General features: G+C 42.1%; 1 protein-coding gene and 2 non-coding genes across 4 annotated transcripts; all 3 read right to left on the bottom strand.

The window, feature by feature from the left end:
• Nucleotides 1-3,814: 3,814 nt before the first annotated feature.
• TRNAT-AGU (transfer RNA threonine (anticodon AGU)) lies at nt 3,815-3,887 on the bottom strand. Its single transcript has one exon. It is a non-coding gene; the product is annotated as a tRNA-Thr (tRNA).
• A 1,012-nt stretch (nt 3,888-4,899) lies between these two features.
• On the bottom strand, nt 4,900-4,972 carry TRNAT-UGU (transfer RNA threonine (anticodon UGU)). The gene has a single exon. It is a non-coding gene; the product is annotated as a tRNA-Thr (tRNA).
• Nucleotides 4,973-11,377: 6,405 nt separating this feature from the next.
• Nucleotides 11,378-21,915, bottom strand: LOC147013257 (zinc finger BED domain-containing protein 4-like). Of its 2 annotated transcripts, none has more exons than XM_085854959.1 (3): nt 21,776-21,915; nt 14,906-15,175; nt 11,378-13,805 (listed from the first exon to the last, which is right to left on the bottom strand). In XM_085854959.1, exons 2-3 carry the CDS (start codon nt 15,053-15,055, stop codon nt 12,120-12,122), a joined length of 1,836 nt encoding a protein of 611 aa, XP_085711085.1. In that variant the 5' UTR covers nt 15,056-15,175; nt 21,776-21,915; the 3' UTR covers nt 11,378-12,119. The 2 variants fall into 2 exon arrangements, with proteins under 2 accessions (XP_085711085.1, XP_085711086.1); XM_085854960.1 differs by lacking the exon at nt 21,776-21,915 and adding an exon at nt 20,889-20,998.
• Between the last annotated feature and the right edge of the window lie 437 nt (nt 21,916-22,352).

Genomic DNA, 22,352 nt, shown 5'->3' with positions numbered 1-22,352 from the left:
CCTCCCTTGATCTCAGCATCACTTTCATTCTGATGGTGTTTCCCCCTTTCCATTTTGTTCCCCACATTCTGTTATCGAAACAATAATTTAACAGGGAATGAATTGCATCAGTAAAATGACCTTTGGGGACATTCAATGTTCCTGCTGCGTGACATGTCAGCAATAAATAAATAAATAAAAGTTTAGGCCCTTATGAGATTTGAACTCATGACTCCTGGTTTACAAGACCAGTGCTCTAACCCCTGAGCTGAGGAGCCACGCTGACTGATCACTTTGGTCGATGGTGATCATGTTGTTCACCTGACAAAGGATTTCATCAAAAAGGACAACACCTTTGGAAAAGAGCCTGAAGCTGGCTGTCCCCTCTGCTCCATCCCAGTGAAGATTGAATTTAAACATCCATTGATATGTCACAAGAACAGCCACTCAGTGGTTGTGCGCTTGCACCTTCATCACATTCCTGTTTCCATGTACAAAGATGGCTGAGACCAGTGGACCACACTCCCACTGCCTGCACAGTTCACACCAAAACCACCGGCTGCACTCACCCCACTCTCACCAAGTTTGAAAGTTCCCTTAGTGTCTGTAACTTCACTCTCACACGAACCTCCATCTTGTATGTTTCCCCACAAATGGTAAACAAGTTCGTTCAGACATCTCATTCTCTCGCCTCATTGTTTTTCTCTCTGTTTCCCATTAAAACCCATTATGACGTTCATCAGCTGTTTCCTTGTGTTCCTTCATTCTTCCATTAATTTTGCGAATGGCGGTTCCAAACGGAACGCCTCGAATCCTTCAGTTTAACTTCCCTCTGAATGATGTCTCGTCCTGCTTGCCCAACGCCAGGGAGGTGGTCAATGGCTGGGTTGGGATTCCAACCCTGGAAAGGTAGCTCAAAGTGGAATGTGCAATGCTTGGCGAGTCTGAGCTATCCTGGCAGGCGATAAAATAAGAAAATGCATTGTTTGATTATTTGAAATAATACTTAACTTTTATAATGCTTAACTTGTGTGACGTCATCATGTCGACGTCATGCTGATTCACACACGTGCTTTCTTCTTGTGTGACTGGGATCAAAGAGTACCTTCGACTTTAAACTTTTTGTTGCGACTTCGCCTGAAGAATGATATCTTTTATTGTGATGACTGTCGAAAGAATACAGGTCAACTGGGAAAGTCCTTTGTAAAAGTGTTGTGGGCCAGCCCTCAGGTAGTGTATGGTGTGACGACCCAGCCCTCAGGTGGTGTATGGTGTGACGACCTAGCCCTCAGGTAGTGTATGGTGTGACGACCCAGCCCTCAGGTGGTGTATGGTGTGACGACCCAGCCCTCAGGTGGTGTATGGTGTGACGACCCAGTCCTCAGGTGGTGTATGGTGTGACGACCCAGCCCTCAGGTGGTGTATGGTGTGACGACCCAGCCGTCAGGTAGTGTATGGTGTGACGACCCAGCCCTCAGGTGGTGTATGGTGTGACGACCCAGCCCTCAGGTGGTGTCTGGTGTGACGACCCAGCCCTCAGGTAGTGTATGGTGTGATGACCAGCCCTCAGGTGGTGTATGGTGTGACGACCCAGCCCTCAGGTGGTGTATGGTGTGACGACCCAGCCCTCAGGTGGTGTATGGTGTGACGACCCAGCCCTCAGGTGGTGTATGGTGTGACGACCCAGCCCTCAGGTGGTGTATGGTGTGACGACCCAGCCCTCAGGTGGAGACTCGGGGTACTGTCCCTTGTTCCGGAGGTCCTCATCGACGTGCTCGGGAGACCAATACACACCCCGTGGGCGGTCGCACCATATCGGCAGTCAGATGTGACCGAGTGAAGTTAACATCCTAATGCTGATGCCAATTCACACCTCACCCTTCAGCACACAGTATCGTATGCAAATCCAACCATGCAATGCAAAATGCAAAACAATAGGAACAAATGCAAATGTTTTTCTCAGTAAAAACAAACACAGTGTATTCCACGAAGCAATGAATCAACCATGTTACAAAATAAAAAGAATATTATAAAATATATGCAGTAGTAATAATTAAGAAATTAAAGGACAGACAGGCGCCAAGACAAAATGGACAAGACAGACAATTCCACGGCCCATCAGGTATCCCAAGCTCATCCCAAGGGGGTGAGGAAGCAAAATAACAAAACAATATTTGCCAAGATATAAAGAAAATAATCTGTAAAGGAGAAAGGTTGGGGGGCGGGAAGAATTCAGGTCTGTTTGAGTTGATATTCCAGCGGCCTCGCCCCAGCCACAGGCCACAAATATGACACTTCATCACCACCACTCCCTCTCTCTGGAAGGGTTCTCAAACTTCACCAACAAACGAACTGGAGCAATTTCTGCAACACCTTGAAGCCACACGTTGCTTCAGGTGGGCTCAGATGACACTCAGGAGGAGGAAACGCTTCTGCTCCCTCTCCGATCAACGTGTCCCAGTGAGGCTCTCCTCTGCCTCAGTGTCTTCAACACAGACGGTGCCTCCAACAGGCGGCCCTCGGAGGGATCACTCCAATCCTCAACGAGGTCTGACAGGCCAGGTCTCTCATCACACATGCCAGACCACGCATCCTGCGTTCATTCCCACCTTTTTCTCATGCCCTCTCGCCAGTCTTACACCCGTCATGCCCGCTCGCACCTTCATTTTCCTCTCCACCATCTTGAGAATCACAACAACCAAAGAAAAAATCAACGCAATCCCCCCCCCCCTCCGTGGACGTAACAATGGGAATGACACCCTTCTGTCCTGCGAAAACAGAAATTACTCCTTTTGTTCATGTACAGCACACAAAGGGACATTCTTTAAAATGAATATTTAAAATAAACTTCTTTAAAGTGTACGTGTACAGAACTTATAAAATAAGAACAACAAATATCTCTCGGGAATTCTTCCTCTATTATTTATTTCACCTTGTAGTTGTGAATTACGTGTCCAAGCACATGTGAAATACAGTTTGTTTATAAATCCTGGACTTGCACACGATTCACCTTGAAAACTCATGTGAAAACCAAAAGTTTTATTTTTTATTAAAGATTTCCCGATATTCTTTCCTCTGCATTATGAAAGCGGACTATCTTTGGACGGTGTATAATAGACCGCTGACGTGCATTATTTCGTTTTCTTTGCATGAGTTGTAATCAAAATATACCTTTGTTTCTTCAAAAGGTAACGATGATAAAAAGGTAACTTCATGATAACTCCCCTCCCCACATCACGTCCCACCCAGACACATTGAACACGTTTACTGAAATGATTTTTGGTGGGAAACACCAATGTTTGTCCTATTTCTTCACCTTTTGCTGAAACTGAAACTTGAACCATCTTAAGGACGACAACAAATGAAATTCGAACGTGAATTAGAGTTATGATGAAGCCGAGAGGGAGTTTGAATGGGTTTTATATTTCAGGCCTAAATTTCACTGAAAATGTATTTTGGGCTAAAAACGAAAATTTTCTTCCTTGTTTTTGTTTCCGAAACTTACACCATCTTAGTGAGGACAAAAAAAAGAAATCAGGTATCGAATTGGAGTTGAGATAAAACCGGGAGAGTGGAAGAAAGTGTGAGTCTCACAAAAGAGGTGAAACGAAGGGAACAAAATGGCGGCGATTTGATTTTGAACTCCCTCCCTGAATGTGGGAAGCTCCGCCCGAAACTGAGAAGCCCCTCTCCAAATGGATGGACAGACACACTGGTGCAGATGAAATACATAACTATAATTGCAGAATGAATTTCATCAGTAAATTTAACAAAAGGATGAATGGGGACATTCAATGTTCCTGCTGTGTGATGTGTGACTAACAAGTAAAAGTGTAGGCTCCTGTGAGATTTGAACTCACAACCGCTGGTTTACTAGACCAGTGCTCTAACCCCTGAGCTAAAGAGCCATTTTGGATTTATGTTCATGTCAATGCTAGACCAGTGCTCTCACCCCTGAGCGAAAGAGCCACATTGGATTGATGTTAATGTCGATGATGGTCCTGCTGTGTGGTTGGCAAAGGATTTCATCAGAAAGGACATTTCCTTTGCAAAGACCCTCAAGCTGACTGTCCTATCTGCTCCATCTCAAGTGAAGAGTAAATTGAAACATCAAGGTGACGAGGCCGTTGTGTTCACTTACCTTCATCACATTCCCAACTTCACAATCCATATCAAAAGACGACGGAGTCCACATCACCACTGCCAGCATCACTTCATCCTCACCACTGCCTGCACTCAGTTCACACTACAACCACCAACAGCACTCACCCCACTTTCACCTGATCATCCTTTTCAAGGCTCATCCAACTTGTTCATACTTCACAAAAGAGTGCATTCTCCACCAACTGGTTAATACTTTACCAAGTGCTCCATACTTTCGTTTACTAACTCGTTAATGCTTTTCCAAATAGTTAATACTTTACCAACTTGTTCATTCTTTAGTTTACCAACGAGTTGAGGCTTTACCAAACACGTAGTTCATACTTTTCGAAATCGTTAATACTTTACCTACTCGTTCATACTTTACCAAGTTGTTCATATTTTACCAAGTATGTTCATACTTTCGTTTAACAACGAGTTAATACTTTCACAAAGAGTTCACACTTTACCAACTGGTTCATACTTTTTCCAAATCGTTCACACTTTACCAACAAGTTATTACTTCACCAAATCGTTCACACTTTACGAATGAGTTCATACTTTAGTTTAACAACTTGCTCATACTTCACCAAATAGTTGATTACGTCTTTTCGTTTGTTAGTTGTCGCTGGATTTTCTCCTTGACTCTTTCATCCCCACGTTCCATTATTTAAATATTATATTGTCATAGAATGAATTTATTCAGTAAATTTAACAAACCGACCAATGGGGACATTCAACGTTCCCACTGCGTGACGTTTGACTAATAAATAAAAGTGTAGGCTCCTGTGAGATTTGAACTCACGACCCCTGGTTTACAAGACCAGTGCTCTAACCCCTGAGCTAAGGAGCCAACTTGAGAAACCACATTTTAAATCAACTTATAAGCGTGCTTCGCATTCAAGATCAAAGGCGTTAACCCTGTTCCCGTTGGTGACGTTGCGATTGTGAGTCACACGCGCACCATCTGTGACTTCATACATCTTGGCATCACGTGAAACAATGATTAATTTACTCTTGTTTATTTTCATCGCTTTTCCGTGTCGAGCGATTTTAGCGATTTATTTATTTATGAGCATGATGTGTTGTTCTTGACAATCATTTGAAAATTCACCTTTGCACTGGGAAGCTGCTGCTCAGGTGCAATGACTCACCTTTTGTGAGAATGAGTGAAGGTATGGGAAGAACACCACTTTTTTATTGCCTGTGGGTGCTTATGAAATATATTTTTGCGAAAAAGTATCCGGTTTTTCTCACGTCGTTGTGCTGTTCTGTCATTACTGGTAGATCATTGTACCTGCCCAAAAGAAACCTCTTCAACCTCGTCGTTTCGAAGGGAAAAATTTGTTTGAATTGATCATGCCAACTTGCATTCCTGTCCAGTTTGATCGAAAAGGGATCAAAACCACCCCAATCAAAGACATTGACATCAGATTTATTCAAGCTCATGAATTGGCCCTCTTGAACATGCCAGAGATCAAGAACCTCAAACACAAGCACACACAGTCCTGTGAACCACCTGCAACCTCTACCACCAACAGGACCAGAACCACTTCACAGCAGGAATCGCCTTCCATTGTTCTTGGATATTGTAAGCCTCCTGTTCAAATGGAGAGAACTTTCGTTCTTTGTGTTCGCAGATGTTCCACATCATTTGAAGACAACACAACATGCTTGATATGTTCCTTGGATGCATCCATGAGCATCATACGGCGGCAAACACTACAATAAATACATCGAAATCGGTTTTTCTAAATTATCTCATCAAACTAAGAGGGGGAGGTGGAGGAATATAATTTACAATAATATAATTACAAAACAATCGATATGAATAACTGTGTGTGTCACTGTGTGTCCTCCATAACTCCAAAACCATCAAACCGAGCAGACTGAAACTTTGCATTCATCTTACGAAAACTCCAAGGAAGTGCAAGAGTGAAAATTGGGTGTTTGGGTTAATTAAAACAACCCTTTTGAAGATAATTAACGGCCTTATTTAATTATATCCTTCATCAGGTGATCCTCGACCACCTCACTCTCTGGGGTCTTAAGGTGTATCCTGAGTTATCTCGTTGGGGTATGAGGCCGCCATGTTTTTTGGCGTGCTCAACCATGTTATGACTTGGAACAGGCCACAATGACTTCCTAACGATAAAGTTATTTTTCCTTACTTTCCTCACTCATATTATCAAATACCTGTTCATCAAAGCTACGAATTGCTACTAACAGCTTGGTATAATGAAATACTGGTGTGGTGGTCGTATGGCAGCTTAGCTGCTGGGGTAGTTATCATTTCTTGAAGCACGACTGTGTCGCTGATGCAGTGCCCCTCTACCAGTACACACACTGGAACTGGTACTCATTTCGCAGACCTCGGAAGGATGACAGGCTGAGTCAACCCCCTGGTGTATTAATTCAGCGGCCGGCGGGGCTTGAACTCAGGACCCGAGGATCCCAAGCCACCACCCAAACCACTGAGCCAACACCAGGCTGTATGCAACACTTATAAACGCCTGAAGACGCCAGCGTTCCTTGCTATATTTCATTTTCGCACAGGCGATCAATGTTTTCTCAATTGCAGTCAAATTTTTTCCACCTGTCACACGATTGTGTGCGTGTTGTTCATAAAGTATAACATATTCTCTGCTAACTCCCTAAACCTCTCTCTCTCATCCTTACTCCACCCCCTCCTAATACAGTGCAGCACCCTCCCACACCTCTCTCTTTTTCTGTCTCCGAACATATCTGGATGGTGGTCATGCCTGGATTGGGGTTATCTCTACATGTTTCTGAATGGTGGTTATCTCTGCACGTATCCGGCTGGTGGTTATTTCCAGACGGTGGTTATCTCTGGACCTGTCCAGACAGTGGTTATGTCCGGATGGACCCTACCCTCCCACTGCCTTCCCCTCTCCACACCTTTCCTCACTCCTCCTTCCTTCTTCAGTCTCACTCCCTCCACCCTCCTTCCTCGCTCCCTCCATCTTCACCCCTGCTTCCTCACTACTCCAGCCCTGCTATATAAAAAGTCATTTGGTTTCTCTTTGTGAGTTACAAAGCAAAATATATTTGATAACACCCGATTTCCGAGCTGTTGGTTGTATTTACGTATTTTCTAAATTGCAGAGCCAATTTTTTTTCTACCCGTCACATGATTGTGTGTGTGTAGCTCATAAGGAAAAACATATTCTTTCTGCAAACTCCACTATCCCTCTACATCTTTGTTCCATCCTCACTCTACCCCCTCCTAATACAGTGCAGCACCCTCCTCCCACACCTCTCTCTCCTACCCCACCCCCCCTCTGGACAGTGGTTATGTCCAGACGGTGGTCATGTCCATACATGTCTGGACTGTGGTTATGTCTGGACAGATCCTCCCCTCACTGCCTTCCCTTCACCTCCCCTCCTCACTCCCTCCCCTACCCCTCCTCGCTCCCCCTTCCTTCTTCAGTATCCCTACCGTCTCGCTCCTCCACCCCTTTTTCTCCCCTCCCCTTAATGTACCCGTCAGCGAAGCGACGGGTGGTATTTGATAGTCCATCATAATAATCATTGAGGGAATGGAATATTCTGTACAGAACCTATTTTTTAATTCTCAGAGTAAACCTTCCCATTTGCTTCTACAGGTATCACAACCAAGGTGTTCAATGACCTCACACAATTTTAACCTCCCTTCAATATCCCTCATTCCAGCTCTTTCAAAACAACACAACTGTTCTACCTATAATACTTCCTGCATACTTAATGGTTTCATTGCCACCAAAAACCATTTCCCCAGGCACACACCTGCCTGAACTCACTCCCAGCCTCACCCCGACTTGCAAGTAAATTGATGTTCCACCCATGTCGAAATGACACTTTTAGTGGGGCAACTTAGCATAACAATTGTGCATTTTGTGAGGAAAGCACCAAATTTGGCACACCAGTAGCCTATCATATTATGAAGATTTGGATATTGGGCTATCTCAAAAATTTGGATGGCAGTGGAAAATGGCTGCCACAGCCATTAGCAGCTGAATTTGAGATGGCCCAATATCCAAATCTGTTCATAATATGATAGGCTACTGGTGTGCCAAATTTGGTACTTTCCTCACAAAATGCACAATTGTTATGCTATATTTCGCGAAGTTGCCCACTATTTTAGCTGGTGAGCCACAAAGCCACCCCTTATTTAAAATACTTAGAATTCCTTGCAGCCTTGTCTGCATCAGCAGATTTTGACATGTGCACAGGACATTGTTATGTATGACACCTTGCAGCCACCAAGAGAATCAAACAATGTCAGCTGAAAACATCCCATGCCAATAGGAAGTCTACACCCCCTTTAAAAATTTTCACATTTTGTTCCTTTACAACCTGGAATTAAATCAGACTTTTTCCACATCGTAACCCACGACTTCCAAATGAAAAACAAATTCTACAAATTTCAGAAAATTAAGGAAAAATACAAAACTAGAATATCTTGGTTGGATAAGTGTCCACTCCCAAGTTAATACTTGGTGGAAGCAGATTTGAAATCAGTTCGAGCTGCGAGTCTGTTGGGAAAGGTCTCTGCCAACTTTGATAGGTTTCAGGCAATACTTGCCCATTCTTCTGTACAAAACTGTTCAAGCTGTCAAGTTGCATGGGGAGTGTTGATGAACAGCAACCTTCAAGTCATGCCACAAATTTTAATTTGATTTACGTCGGGGCTCTGATTGGACCACTCAAAGACATTTATATTTTTGTTCCTTCGCCACTTCATTGTAGTTTTGTGCTTTGAGTCAGTCATGCTGAAAGGTGAACTTCCATCCCAATTTCAGCTTTCTTGCAGAGGGCAGCAGGTCTTCCTCTCAGATTTTTCTGTATTTTGCTCCATATTTTTCCCTTATATCCTGACAAGTGCCCCAATCCCCATTGATGAGAAACATCCCCATAACATGATGCTGCCACCACCATACTTCACAGTAGGGATGGTGATCTTTGGGTGATGTGCTGCATTGGGTTTGAACCCAAAAGTAATGTTTTGCATTTAGGCCAAAAAGTTCCATCTTGGTTTTGTCAGACCTCAAGATGTTTTACCACATGGCTTCCAAATCTCTGGAGTAATTTTTTGCATATACTATATTTCAAACAGGACTCAACATGGGATGTTTTTGAGTAATAGCATCCTTCTTGCCACCCTACCATACAGGTGAGACTTGTGGAGTGCTTGGGGCATTGTTGTCACATGCACACAGTGACCAGTCTTTGCCATAACAGCCTGCAGCTTTTAAAATTGCCATTGGCCTCTGATCAGTCATCTCCCCTTACTGGGTCAGCCAGTTTTAAGGCTGTACCATATACCTTCTACTTCTTCATGATTGTCTTGACTGTGCTCCAAGGGATATTCAAGGACTTTGAAATATTTTTCTACCCATCCGCTGATCTGTACCTTTTCACAACTTCATCCCAAAAGTCTTTTAAAAACAACTTGGTGCTCATGATTCTTTGCTGTGAAATGCACCATCCAGCAGAGAAAACTGAGAGGAACAGCTGATTTTATTCTGAAATAAGCAGAATCATGACAATCAAACACAGGTAGAGACCAATTAATTTGGTGTGTGATTGGTTACACCTGTTATAAGGTAGGTGGACACTCATCCAACCAAGATATTCTAGTTTTTTTTTATTTTTTAATCCAGTGAAATTTGTTTTAAACTTGGATTTTGTGGGTTGCGATGTGTAAATAAAGGTGGAAAAAGTTTGATTATATGCAATTTACTTCCAGGCTACAGGGAAACAAAAGGTGAAAAATTTGAAAAGGGGTGCAGACTTTCTATACGCACTATACAATCTCATTAAACGGCAGACGGCAAGTCTTTCCTTAGAAAATCATAGCTACTCTCAATCTACAAGGCCTTTGTCTGTAGCTCAATGGAGTACTGCTCTCAGCTACGGACTGGCGTTCCCACATCACATTTGTCGCTCCTGGATTCTGTGGATGTTCTCAAAATTATTGGAAGACATAAAGACATCGTGAGATTTGGTTTGGTGTGCCACAAGGATGAAGCAAATTCAAAAAAGTGACTTGAAATAATAATAATAAAATGGTTGAGAAGCACTGCGTATAAAGATAAAGGAACAATAAATAAATAAATGTAAAGTTATGGCATTTTAAACTAGAAGGACACTCTTCGACATTGCCAGTTTGCCTCCACTCACATCATTATTCATACTTGTACCAAATTAGATTTAAATCCCTGAACCCAGATTCAAAACTTTAAACAATTCTGGCTGCCAGACCATGAGTCCGATTATGTTGAAATTTTAAACACATATTCATGACAACTAGATCAAAACTAACATTTCACATCGATGGATGAAGTGGTTCAAGAGAAATAATTTTAAGATTTTTGTTGAATCAAAGATGGCCACCAGACCATGTGACCTATTATTCGTGAACACCCTGGTACCTCAAAGACTTGGGGAACATGAGGGTGAAGTATCCCCTCAATATCAAGCCATTCTGGAGAAGATTTTAAAAGGATTATTGTTCAAAAAAAAAAAATAGCTGCCAATCCATGTGAATTATGTCGTCAAAGGTGGATAAATTTTTGCTCCTCATGGAGAGGCAACCATACCTGTAAAGTTTCACGTCAACCTGTTCAGCCTCTTCGGAGAAGATTTTTGAAGGCTTTTATGTTAAAAATATATATATTAAAAAAAAAATTTTGGCTACTGAATGACATGACTGATGCTGGTATTAATTAGCTGCTGTTATTAACAATTTATCCCTCGATGACCCTCAAAAGTTATCATTCTAATTGGATAAAGCATTTGACGTGTGCAATTTTGATGTCATTACAACAAAGCCACCCATGACATCAAAAAACAACCAAAAAAAAAAAAAAAAAAAAAACTCGTTTCCCATGAGCACTTCACACGTGCCAAGTTTCAATTTCTTTTCCATGAAGCAGTTTCGGAGATACAGAGGTCCAAAGTTTTTCCTTTTTTCCAACATGGCAGCGACACCACATAACCTATGACGACATAATTATCATTAAAGTGCTCTGCATGAGTAGTCGTACCAATGGTGAAAAATTTGTCAATCAGATAAGCTGTCATAGAGAAAAACAGAAAATTAGCACGGACGAACAGACAATGCGAAAACAATGCCTCTGGCGACTTCGTCAGCGGAGGCATAAAAAGTGATGAAGTGCAAAACGATCACAGATTTACAAGTGCTGCGCAAATTCAGGAAATTTGCATTTGCAAATTAGAAACAAAATGACAGAGCTAAGAATGTGATAAAATGTTTATTTTCATAAAACATCCACTCTTCCTATTCTAAACGACTCGGCACTCAGTAAAAAGTCAATAAAGATCATCGTTTTTAGGTTATTGATACTGGGAAAATACAAAATAGCTGTAGAAAAAAAACAAACAAACAAAAAACAAGCCAGAACAAATTGCAGGATGAGGGAAACAAAACAGGTGTGTAATAATTAATCAAATTCATCAACGCTGAAATGGAAGCAATACGAAATCCTATCGTGGAAATGTGGATATCAAAGTACTTATGTCCAAGTCTCGTTTTTTTCTCTCCTCTTTGTATAACACATCATCTCGACAGTACAATTTGAGATCGAAATCCTCGAGTAATCAAACAAGACCGGGCAATTTGTAAGCAAACTCTCTCCGACCTGAGCAATCTAGCCAATCCCAACATGACCCGATCAATTAAAACCTACAATCAGACAGACGCGCACGCGCACGCGCACACGCACACGCACACGCACACGCACACGCACACGCACACGCACACGCACACGCACACGCACACGCACACGCACACGCACACGCACACGCACACGCACACGCACACGCACACGCACACGCACACGCACACGCACACACACACGCACACGCACACGCACACACACACACACACACACACACACACACGGTTGGTCGACATGAGGCCAACTCCAAACAAACATTCTCTTTGCTCCTGTGTCGAATTGATGCCAGGTTCCATTTTAGGAGAACAGGAAGTCATAGTTCGCCTTCAAGAATATCAGAGTCTGTAAATTATTTGGCAGCAGTTGGCTTTTCACATCAAATGTCTTTCCCACAGTGCAAAGAATTTTTTCGACAGGAGCTGATGTAGCTGGCACTGCCAAAACCCTCTTTGCCGCATGGGACAGCTGAGGAAACTCTGTGGCTTTTCGCTTCCAGTAGTGTAAAGCACCTTCTTCTACCGGCTCTTCTCTCAAGTATGCATCCAACTCTTCTTCAATTCCTTTGCTTTGCACTATGGGTTTCTCATTCAAAAAGGAAAAGAGTTTGCTCTTTTTTGCTGGGGCAACCTCTTCTTCAAACAGTTTATCCTCAGCTGGTGTTAATTCACTGGTATATTTGGAAAGTTCTTGCAATAAGATTTGGATGTGGCTGTCTGTGCTGGTGCTCCAGAGCAGTTTGAACCGGGGATCAAGAATGCTTGCCGTGATGTAGAGAGGGTTCTCAATGAGGCTGCCAAGTCTTTTTTCCAAAGACTGTGTTAGGCTGTCAACAATGGTCGTGCAGTGTTGAGCGGATGTGCTTTTGGAAAGATGCTTTTTGAGACCCAAAATGCATGGCAGTGCCAGACTTATTGAAACAAACGTGTCTCCATGCACCATGTCAATTGCTTCTTCAAAGGGTTCGAGCAACTCGAGAAGCTCTCTCAACATACCTTTATCGCATTCGGTTAGTTTCAGATTGAATTTGTCGATAATCTCTTCGAGGAAATCCGTGGCTTCCAGCAACTTCCTTACGATCTTCAGCTGAGAATTCCAACACACTTCGTTCCTCAAGAGAAGCGTTTTGCCGAATACTTCTTCAAGCACTTCTGTGGTTAACGTGACCCTTACGTGGTTGATGATGCGTGCAGCTTTTCCTAAAGAAAGGAAAAGTTTGGGTAGAGAACTGAGGCCGTCTTTAACACACAACTCCAATGAATGTGCAAAGCATTCGATCTGCGGGGGACCAAAACAAAGATAAACAGGATCTTCCTTTTCATCAACACTGTTCGTAGTGTTGGTCTCCTCCTGGCTATCATCTTCGTCACTTTGCAAGCAAAAACCTGGCAAAACTAGTCCTCTACTCGTGTGAGTGACGCCACCAATGACAAGTCGGAAAATTTTGGAAGAAACATTATGGGCACCGCCCTCAGCGTACTGGGCAAGGAACTTTTCTATCGTATGGTTTCCGGTGAGATGCGAGCAAGCAAGGAGCACAGACTTGACGGCCCAGTCATTGGTGATGAAGTAGCAAGTCAAGCCAAGGTAGCCATTCATTTGGCTGCCCAAAATGTCAAGGGTTATACAATACGACTCCACAGCTCGTAGGGCACGCCGCGTGGCATTCTGAATACGTGACACGTATTGTATCAACAGGTGTTGCTGGATGTACTTTGTTGACGCCATCATGTAATGAGGTTCCAGCAAAGCCAATAGATCGCAGAAGCCTTCCTTTTCGACAATCTTAGCCGACTGAAGATCTTTGATGATCATCTTAGCAATTGCTTCGGAGATGGCTTTCTGGCGACAATCATTGGGTGAAAACTTTCCTGTCGGAGAAGATGAAGAAGATTGTTGGCCGGAATTTCTAATTTCTGAACGCGGGTAATCGTTGGTCTCAATCCTCTTCTTGGTAAACTCATCGTACTTCTGTGAATGCATGCGCTGAATGACAGAAATAAAAGGTTATGTTATTAGAGCATTGGACAAGGTTTAAAAAAAAAAATCATTACCCTCTCAGTATTTTGGAGTTAATATCTGGTCTCCAATTGGCAGTTCACCACATATAACCTCTAACCCACTCGATCCCATTCACAAAATATATAAAATAAACTCGGTCAAGTTAATTTATCCGTCCACCACAACTTTGTAGACATGCAAATTAGCCAAAAGTAACTAACTTAACTTGCTCAATACGATGGATTAACAGACAGTGTTCACCAAATGGGGGTAAAACTTCTGATTCAATGTCTTGTTTTGTTTTCTCCTGCCTTTAAACTTCAATTGAATTATACATTTTGAACAGAGTAGAACATAAATCGCTTTGCTTGCACTTCCAAAAACGTTCAGTTTAACAGTACATTGGCAAAATTGTACGCCATCCCAACTCATCAAATTTGCCCCTCATGCTCTCAGGGTGGTGGAACGACGAGATGAAACGCCTGAGCAAACTTCGTCCAAAAAACCCCCAAAAACGTCCGTTGAGTGCATCTTTTCCTCAAAGGTCATTCCAAAATCATCAGTTTCTCCAAAAGGAGATGGCAGAAGCTTTGTTTTGCACAGATACATGGATAAACATTGATGGTGATGAAAAATGCATCATCAGCTCTGGACTGTTCCATTTGGTTACCTTCACACCTGTTACTCAAAGTTCAGGAACAAAGCTCATATAGAGTGTGCTCAGAAATGCAAATCAGGAATCGAAAAGACCCTTCCCAAGACTGCTCTGGCGGGGTAAGGTGTTTGATGAACAAATTACTCAACAAATTTAGCAAAGGACAGGGTACCGGCTCCATGGGTACTTTATGATCTTTTGTATCACATTCTCGAAGCAAAAGCCGCTCAAATGTCTCCCCAAAAGGATGGTGTGCTCCGTAATGGAGTGTCCCAGGTTGGCAGCTCCAGTCAAATCTGGTTCCATCCAGATTCCAGAATTGTTAAAGATCAGCACTGCCCTCATTAATGTTTGCCCATCTACCAAAGCACTTGTAGCTTCATGAAACAGAGCCAACGGTGACATGATTATTCAAACTCATGGAGCTTACCTTGATGTGCGTTATAAAGTTCGATGTAACATTTCGATTTCCATGTATTATAGCTCCACATGTTTTGCACTGTGATGCTATTTTTCCATCTCCATTCTCAGAGACAACATCAAAATAGTCAAAAACAGTTATCTTCGATTTTGATGCCATCTTGAAACCCAGCTTTGACTTTTCTATCGTTCGATGTAATGCAAGCAAGTGGTACTGATGCGACTTGTGCACTTTACTTATTTCCTCCGTATCTCACACCAAGAGATGTCGACGCAGCATCTGAAATGAGAAAATGCATTTTACTGAAAGACAAACATAACCATTTACAGATTGATAGTATTTCTCAAGTTCACCTGTGGTTAACTCATCAACCTGACATTGTGATAACCCGGTTAGATGTACGCTGTTGTTATTTTTGTGTGCATAACGCGGCTGCAGGTGGCATTGTTTGTTGGGGGTGTGGCTGTGCCGCTGATGCAGTTCCCCCTGCAGGTGAGAGCAGGAAATTGTAATTTGTTCAGGGTACCGGTGATAATGACAGAGGGATTTTTAACGTTCACTAACCAATGCTGGCAGATGGGACGTCCATCCGAGGGACGGTGCACACACTTGATAAATCACCCTGCCTTTGAAACACCAGGATGACAGCTATAAACTGTCGGGATTTAAACCCAGGCGAGACAGCACAAGGGGGTAAAGTGCGCACACCTTAAGGCTGTCCTGCAAGCTCCATTATATGTACCATCAGATCCAACAGCAAAGAGCTCAGAATAATCGGGAGAAATCTTGGAACATAATTTACTCATTTGCATCAAATGAATGAAGCGAAATAACTTGATGCAATATAACTACCAGATATTGCACACAAGGAAACTGGGACAACAAGGAGGTGGAGGCCATTTGTTCAAAACCTGTGCTTTTGGCACACAATATTAACCGAACATCCACAACCTGTTAAATAAATAACATGTTGATCATCACAGTTAAACTCTGGCATCGAGTTTTGCCAGGACACCAGCACACGATGGTTTACTTTTAGAGAGATGTGGGGCAGCTTAAATGTCCATGACTGAAATGGAGACGGGACAGCTGATTTTATGGCCCCGACCTGGATGGTGTGCTCTAAGATTCAGCACCCCTGCCAGCAGTGCATAAACGATAGTATACAATAAATCATCATAGTAAAATTATGTCTGAACACCAAATTTTGCATCGATGCTAAGGTTATGGGCATAAATAAATATACCCCTACCCACCCCCCCCCTTTCTAACTCGGGAAGGTGGGGATCAGGCCGACAGTGTTCCTTGTCCAATTTTGCACCTTCCCACTTCCCAGGACACCATTTTTCCTCTTTTTTTTTCAGCACTACGAACAATATTTAAAAAAGGAAAGGCGACAGCGCAGACACATATGCCTCCATCATGGTAACATATACCGTCAAGATGGTCAAGTTTCATCAACGTCAAATCGATGAAACTTGACCATAACCTTTATCACCGGTGATGTACCAAAGTTTGCGTACGGCATTAAAACATTTTTTTTTAATCCAAAGTTATTTACTTTCCTCTCCGTTACATATTTTGTGGGTTCACCCATGCCGACCAGTGGTTCCCTGGTTATCTTATCCAACTACTATCAGGTGAGTGCCCAGGGGTATTGTCCCTATGTTTTTTTTTGGTTTACAAATGAGATCAAACGTCTGTGGAAAAAGTGATTCGTCAAAAGTGCATGAACAATAATTTTGTACTTTAACAATTTACGTTTCATTTTTATTACCTCCGCCACTGAAGGTGGACAGAGGTTGTTTTCACCCATCTGTTTTTCTGTGAGCAGGATAAATCAAATAGTTGGACGGATTTGGACGATATTTAGTGGACAGTTTGGGTGTGTGACAAGGACAAAATGATTCCATTTTGGTGCAGATCCGAATACGAGAATGTTTCAATTTTTTAAGCGATCTTCACCATTGAGATAATAAAAAAATGACCGTTTTTACAGCCATTTTTCCCTGCTGTGCAGGGGTTTGGCTTTTTCTTGAGGCAATGTTTTATGGCCGGATGCCCTTCCTGACGCCAACCCTGGTCGCCTCTTATGACATACAGGGATCATCTTCACCATTGAGAGATGGGACAAAAACGATATATACGATAAGGATTCAAATAATACACCAGAGCGGGTTTGACGGTCAGCTCGGTACGATGTAGAATGGAAACTGGATATTATAAACAGGGCCAGAAGACAGAGATAACGAGAAACTAGTTGGTCAAATTAAATCTTCTTAATAATCCCTATGTATTATTATGCATAATCGCCGTCCAATGCTTCCTTATAGGCCATTCGACCAATCGGTCATTTTGCATTTGATGATCCTGTAACCATGACCCCGAGGCGAAATGGTGGATGCACCTGCATATGCACTTGCAATGACTAGGTCCTGTCCCTAATGTAGACTGGATTGATAAAAACCTCTGAAAGTGTAAAAATTCACACATCAATGTCATAAATTCATCAGTCAAGATGACCTCCAAAGTGTAAAATAACCCTCCCATCAGTTTTACCACCATGAAGTTATTGGAAAACGACACCTCATTCATGCATATTGCTCAAATGGTTCAGCAGACATTGCATTTATGGTTTTTCAGCACCCATCTCAAATTTAGAGGTGAAGATGACCTCCAAACTATAAAATGACTATCCCATTGGATGTCTCACCTTAAAATCAGTGGACAATGACACCTTATTCATGCTCATAGTGCATTTGGTTCAAAAAAAAAAAAAAAATATATATATATATATATATATATATATATATATATATATATATATATATATATATATATATATATATATATATATATATATATATATATATATATATATATATGATTCATCTTATTTCCATTATGGCCATCTGCAGCAATTTTGGATTTCACGCTTTGGTGCATTTAATTGACATTTTTGGGATGTGCATCGGAGTATTTTTTTTCTAAAGGGTCTGAGGTAGCCAAATCCACCATAAAATTTTGGAAGGGGAAAAATGGTCACGGATTCCACCGAAACGACCCCACTATATTGGCAATATAAAAACATTGACATTCAAAATCCTATATATTTTAAAGGATATGAATATACAAAAGTACACATCCCACAATGACAAGTACATTCACAATGGGGCCTGCGTGAGTGCCCTCAGCCCTGGTCACCCTGGTGGGGTTAAGAGTTGCAGTACTTTAACCACTGACCCCTGTCGGAGGAGTCGTCCACCATATTTCACTCACAGGAGTGGGTATTATAACACATATGATATTCTATCGGATATTTAATAAAACTTGGCAATGGATGGTGTTTAGTGACATCAGCAATTTACGTACGCACATGCACGCTCACCCATCCACACACGGATACTTCGAGACCTGCGAGGGCTCCGGTCCTACTTTTGAAATCCACAGATGGAGATACCAGCGAGCATATACGTGCACACACCTCCTTAGACTGTAGTGAGAATCCTATTCCAAATCCTTCTTGAACTCCCCTCACAACCCCAAGTCAAGCTGCCAAAGCAAAATCTTTATATTGTGCCTTGTTGGCAGTCCGTGATACAACAACCAATTCTCCCCATGGGCATGATTGCAAAAACAAAATACAATGCAAAAATTCACGCTTTTACCAAGTCTGTAAATAATGGAGGAAGTGAATGTCCAGCCATGAACCTCTGCAAATCCATCTCAAAAATAAGTTTACTGTTGTAATGGCAGTCACACCACAACTATGCCTATTAATTATGTGCAATTGGAACATTCCTCTTAAACCATGAGACCTTTTAGACATTTACATCCTTTAGACCAGAAGGTGGGTACTCTGTTCATAATAATACATAATTATATGCAGAAACGTGTACGGTTCACCAAAATAAACTCCATCCCCGCTGCCTTTCGCCCGCCACCACCCGTCCCGATCCGGTTTGGTTTTTCAAAGGACTGCTAGTAATCATAAAAATAGGACCATGCATCCTGAAGCTCACCTGGATCAAGAGCAAGGGACTCAAACACCCACCCCACCCCCCCCCCCCGCCGACACACCAAAATATGACGCATTGTAAAATATGCTGAGGTTCTGTGAGCAGCATCAGTCAATGTAATGTTGTTCTTTATCAACGCTGAGAACGTGTCCCTTGATCTGTGTAACTGTCTGTACCTTCAAACCAAGAGTAGCTGTTGTGCTCTTTTCTGATTGGCTGCACTTGGGCCTTCCCTACATTGTTACCTCCACCAACAAAGGTGAAGGAGGTTATGTTTTCACATCTGTCTGTCTATTTGTGTACAGGATCTCAAAAAGTTGTGCACGGATCCGGATGAAATTTTGCGGACAAGTTCGGTGCGTTGCACGGACGAATATATTCGATTTTGATGGTCCAGATCTGGATACGATGATTATTTAATTTGTAAAGTGAGAGATAGGGCCAAAAACGATATAGTACTGCATCGCATGATATTTCAAAAATGTATTGGGCCGGATATGTTCCCGTGGATCAGGCGAGACGTGGCGGAGGTACGCGCTCTACCGAGTGCCCTTCTAATTTAGACCGTTTTCACTCCTTTCCCAGTAGCAGAAAGCAGTTTTGATTTTGAACTAGGAATAGTTACTCTTTCACAGATTAAAAGCCATTTCTCTTTTATCCTGCTTTTTCAATCTATTCCCTCACTTGTCCCCATTTCATATATATATATATATATATATATATATATATATATATATATATATATATATATATATGGCTAGCATAAGTGTGGTTTTTTTTTTTTTTTGAGAGAGTTTCATTGATGGATTTTTTTTTCTCTCACGTACGTGATTAAACATTCTTTGTATGCTGAACCCGAGTGGAAATTTAGTTCATTTCTTCCATAGGACCCCAAAAGACCCAGAGGACCCACATAAGTGTGTGTGTGTGTGTGTGTGTGTGTGTGTTTCTACTGGAGCGTTCTGATGTGGAATGTGAGACACCCAAATAATCGTGATGACCTCCTGAGTCGATTAGGCTCATGAACTACAAAAAAACTGAGAATTCCCACGTTTTAAACGCACACCATGTTAAAGTGTATATAAAGCAGCGTAATAAGTCCTGCCACCTCGGCATGGCATTCTAATTACAAAATAAACTGGGAAGCACTCGGTGGAGTGCAAAACCTCCGCCACCAATACTGCTGGGTCACTTAAGTGAACCTGATATCCTATTCATTGTAGGTCAAAACGGATCAGACTCTACTGAACCACGATCGAATAAACTAAACCAGATCGACGCGCATGTAGAAATGCCCAAAAAAAAAAAAAAAATTTTTTTTGAAAAAAAAGTTGCAAAATGGTTTTTTTTCTCCAACAAATTTTTTTTTTGGGGGGGCGATTGGAAATCACTTAAAACATGTAGAAATGAAAAAAAAATTCAAATATTTTTCAAATAAAATCGAATTTTTTTTGAAAAAAAAAATTTTTTTGGACGAAGTCCAAAATCTAATGGCATGATCCTTGGACCATACCTAATCCCCCCACCAAGTTTCGTCGAAATCCGTCCAGGAGTTTTTTCCGTAATACTGTTCACAAACAAACAAACAAACAAACAGGGATGAAAACAGTAACCTCCATCCATCTTCGATGGCGGAAGTTAACAACAAAAACAATAACATTGTAACAAAGCATATATTAATACTAATAACATTAACAAAAATAAATAATAGTAGTATCATATGGAAACAATAATGACGAGCATATAATCCCCGTGCTAGCCAAAGCAGATGTGGGCTTGGTGAAAGGTAAGCTCAAGCAGTACAGCAGGTAGGTAGGTCAGTAGGTAGGTAGGTAGGCAAGAAGGCTGTGAAGACAAATTAAAATTTGGTCCATCGGACCAACGGGCCCAGTCGTTGCAAATAAAAAGGATGCGTCGGAAGGACCGAACGTGTTGCACGACCAAGATCGCCCGCAGGGCGGGTGAGACTCTACCAGAGTAAACGATGAGGTGCAGCACGTGCAAGTCCACTCTTTGTTTGTAATCCAAGATGGCGGATCGCAAATGTAGTGACGTCACACGCACTACACATTCTCTGCGCGTAAACATTTGTACATATCTCTGGACCTTATAGAATCGAAAACGGCTTGGCCGATCTCGACAAAATTTTGTATGCGTACGAGGGATACATGGCGTCGGGTATCCGTCAAAGGCACGAAATTAACCCCCAACCCCCACCCCAGTGAAGGGGAGGAAACGTGGGATTTTTCGCCCAGACACGTGGCAAAGGAGAAGCCGTTTAAACAATGACCCCTGCCGAAGGAAGCAGGTATTACTAATGCAAGAAACTTCAATTTGACCCCATCGTCATTTACACACACACACACCGCATTAAACTTTAATAAATTGATCTCTCGACTCATTCAATTATTTAAATAACCAATGTACAGGCAGATAATTTGGTCAGAGTACCGGCACACCGATAGGTATTTAGCGGCCACAACTAAAGCGTAGACGACGTGGATAGTCGACTCCACATCCCCCATCCGAAGGATAGCGTGCTCCAAGATGCGCCCCCCCCATTACTAGCTTCTTATTAAGTTTGATCCCATTCGGGAATCGAATCCCGATCACTGATCGATGGGCTATCCTACCGTGCATATAGCAAATAACAACCTCCATGAGCTTGTGTGCACATGTGAACTACACTTACACTATATCTGTGGAGGCTGTGATACATTTGTTAACAGGCAATTTCAAGCAAAGGAACAAACATCGCAAAACACAAATGCTTCGCTAAATTTCGCTCGTTAACAAATACATCGATTAGTTTCGACAAATATAAGAAACAAACAAACAGGAGATTCGCCGCCTCTCTCACCTCAGAAAACACCAAGCTCTGCCACAAGCGAAGCAAAACAATGAAAACGTGAAGGATGGCCGACCAACAAACAACAATAAAAAAATCACAGCTGCGCAACCACGTGAGGGCTCGTCCTGGCGCCTGAATGGCTGGACGCGCGAAGAGGCGGGGTCTTTCAGAATCTCGGGTTTATATTTGATGGATCTTCGTCAAATAACGAAATTATTTATTCCCCATAACTATTACTCTTGCAATGGGCTATAGGTAATAATTTTTGTGGAAGAGAAAACATTAGTAAAAAAAAAAAACCCACAAATGATAACACCACCTTTAGTGAACAGCCGTCTACAGCTCCACATACGTCAATTTAAGAGGAACAAAGAGATTTACGAAAGCAAAGGAAAACCACACAAGAATCTCAAGACATTAAAAAAAGCATTAAAAAAAACCTGTAAAATATGATTAAATATGTGTTCTTTCTGCCTTTTTCTCATTTTTCCAAAGCGTCAGAATAAGCAAGCGGATGGTATGTGCCAGAACCAAACAGCTCGGAGAGTGCTCGCCAAATGGCTTAAGCACTCGAGCAAGCACTCCA

The sequence above is a fragment of the Eptatretus burgeri genome, chromosome 14, assembly GCF_056783735.1.
Source record: "Eptatretus burgeri isolate ZD-2024b chromosome 14, Ebu_testis_v1, whole genome shotgun sequence".
Lineage (NCBI taxonomy): Eukaryota > Metazoa > Chordata > Myxini > Myxiniformes > Myxinidae > Eptatretus > Eptatretus burgeri.
This window is presented reverse-complemented; position numbering and strand designations above follow the sequence as displayed.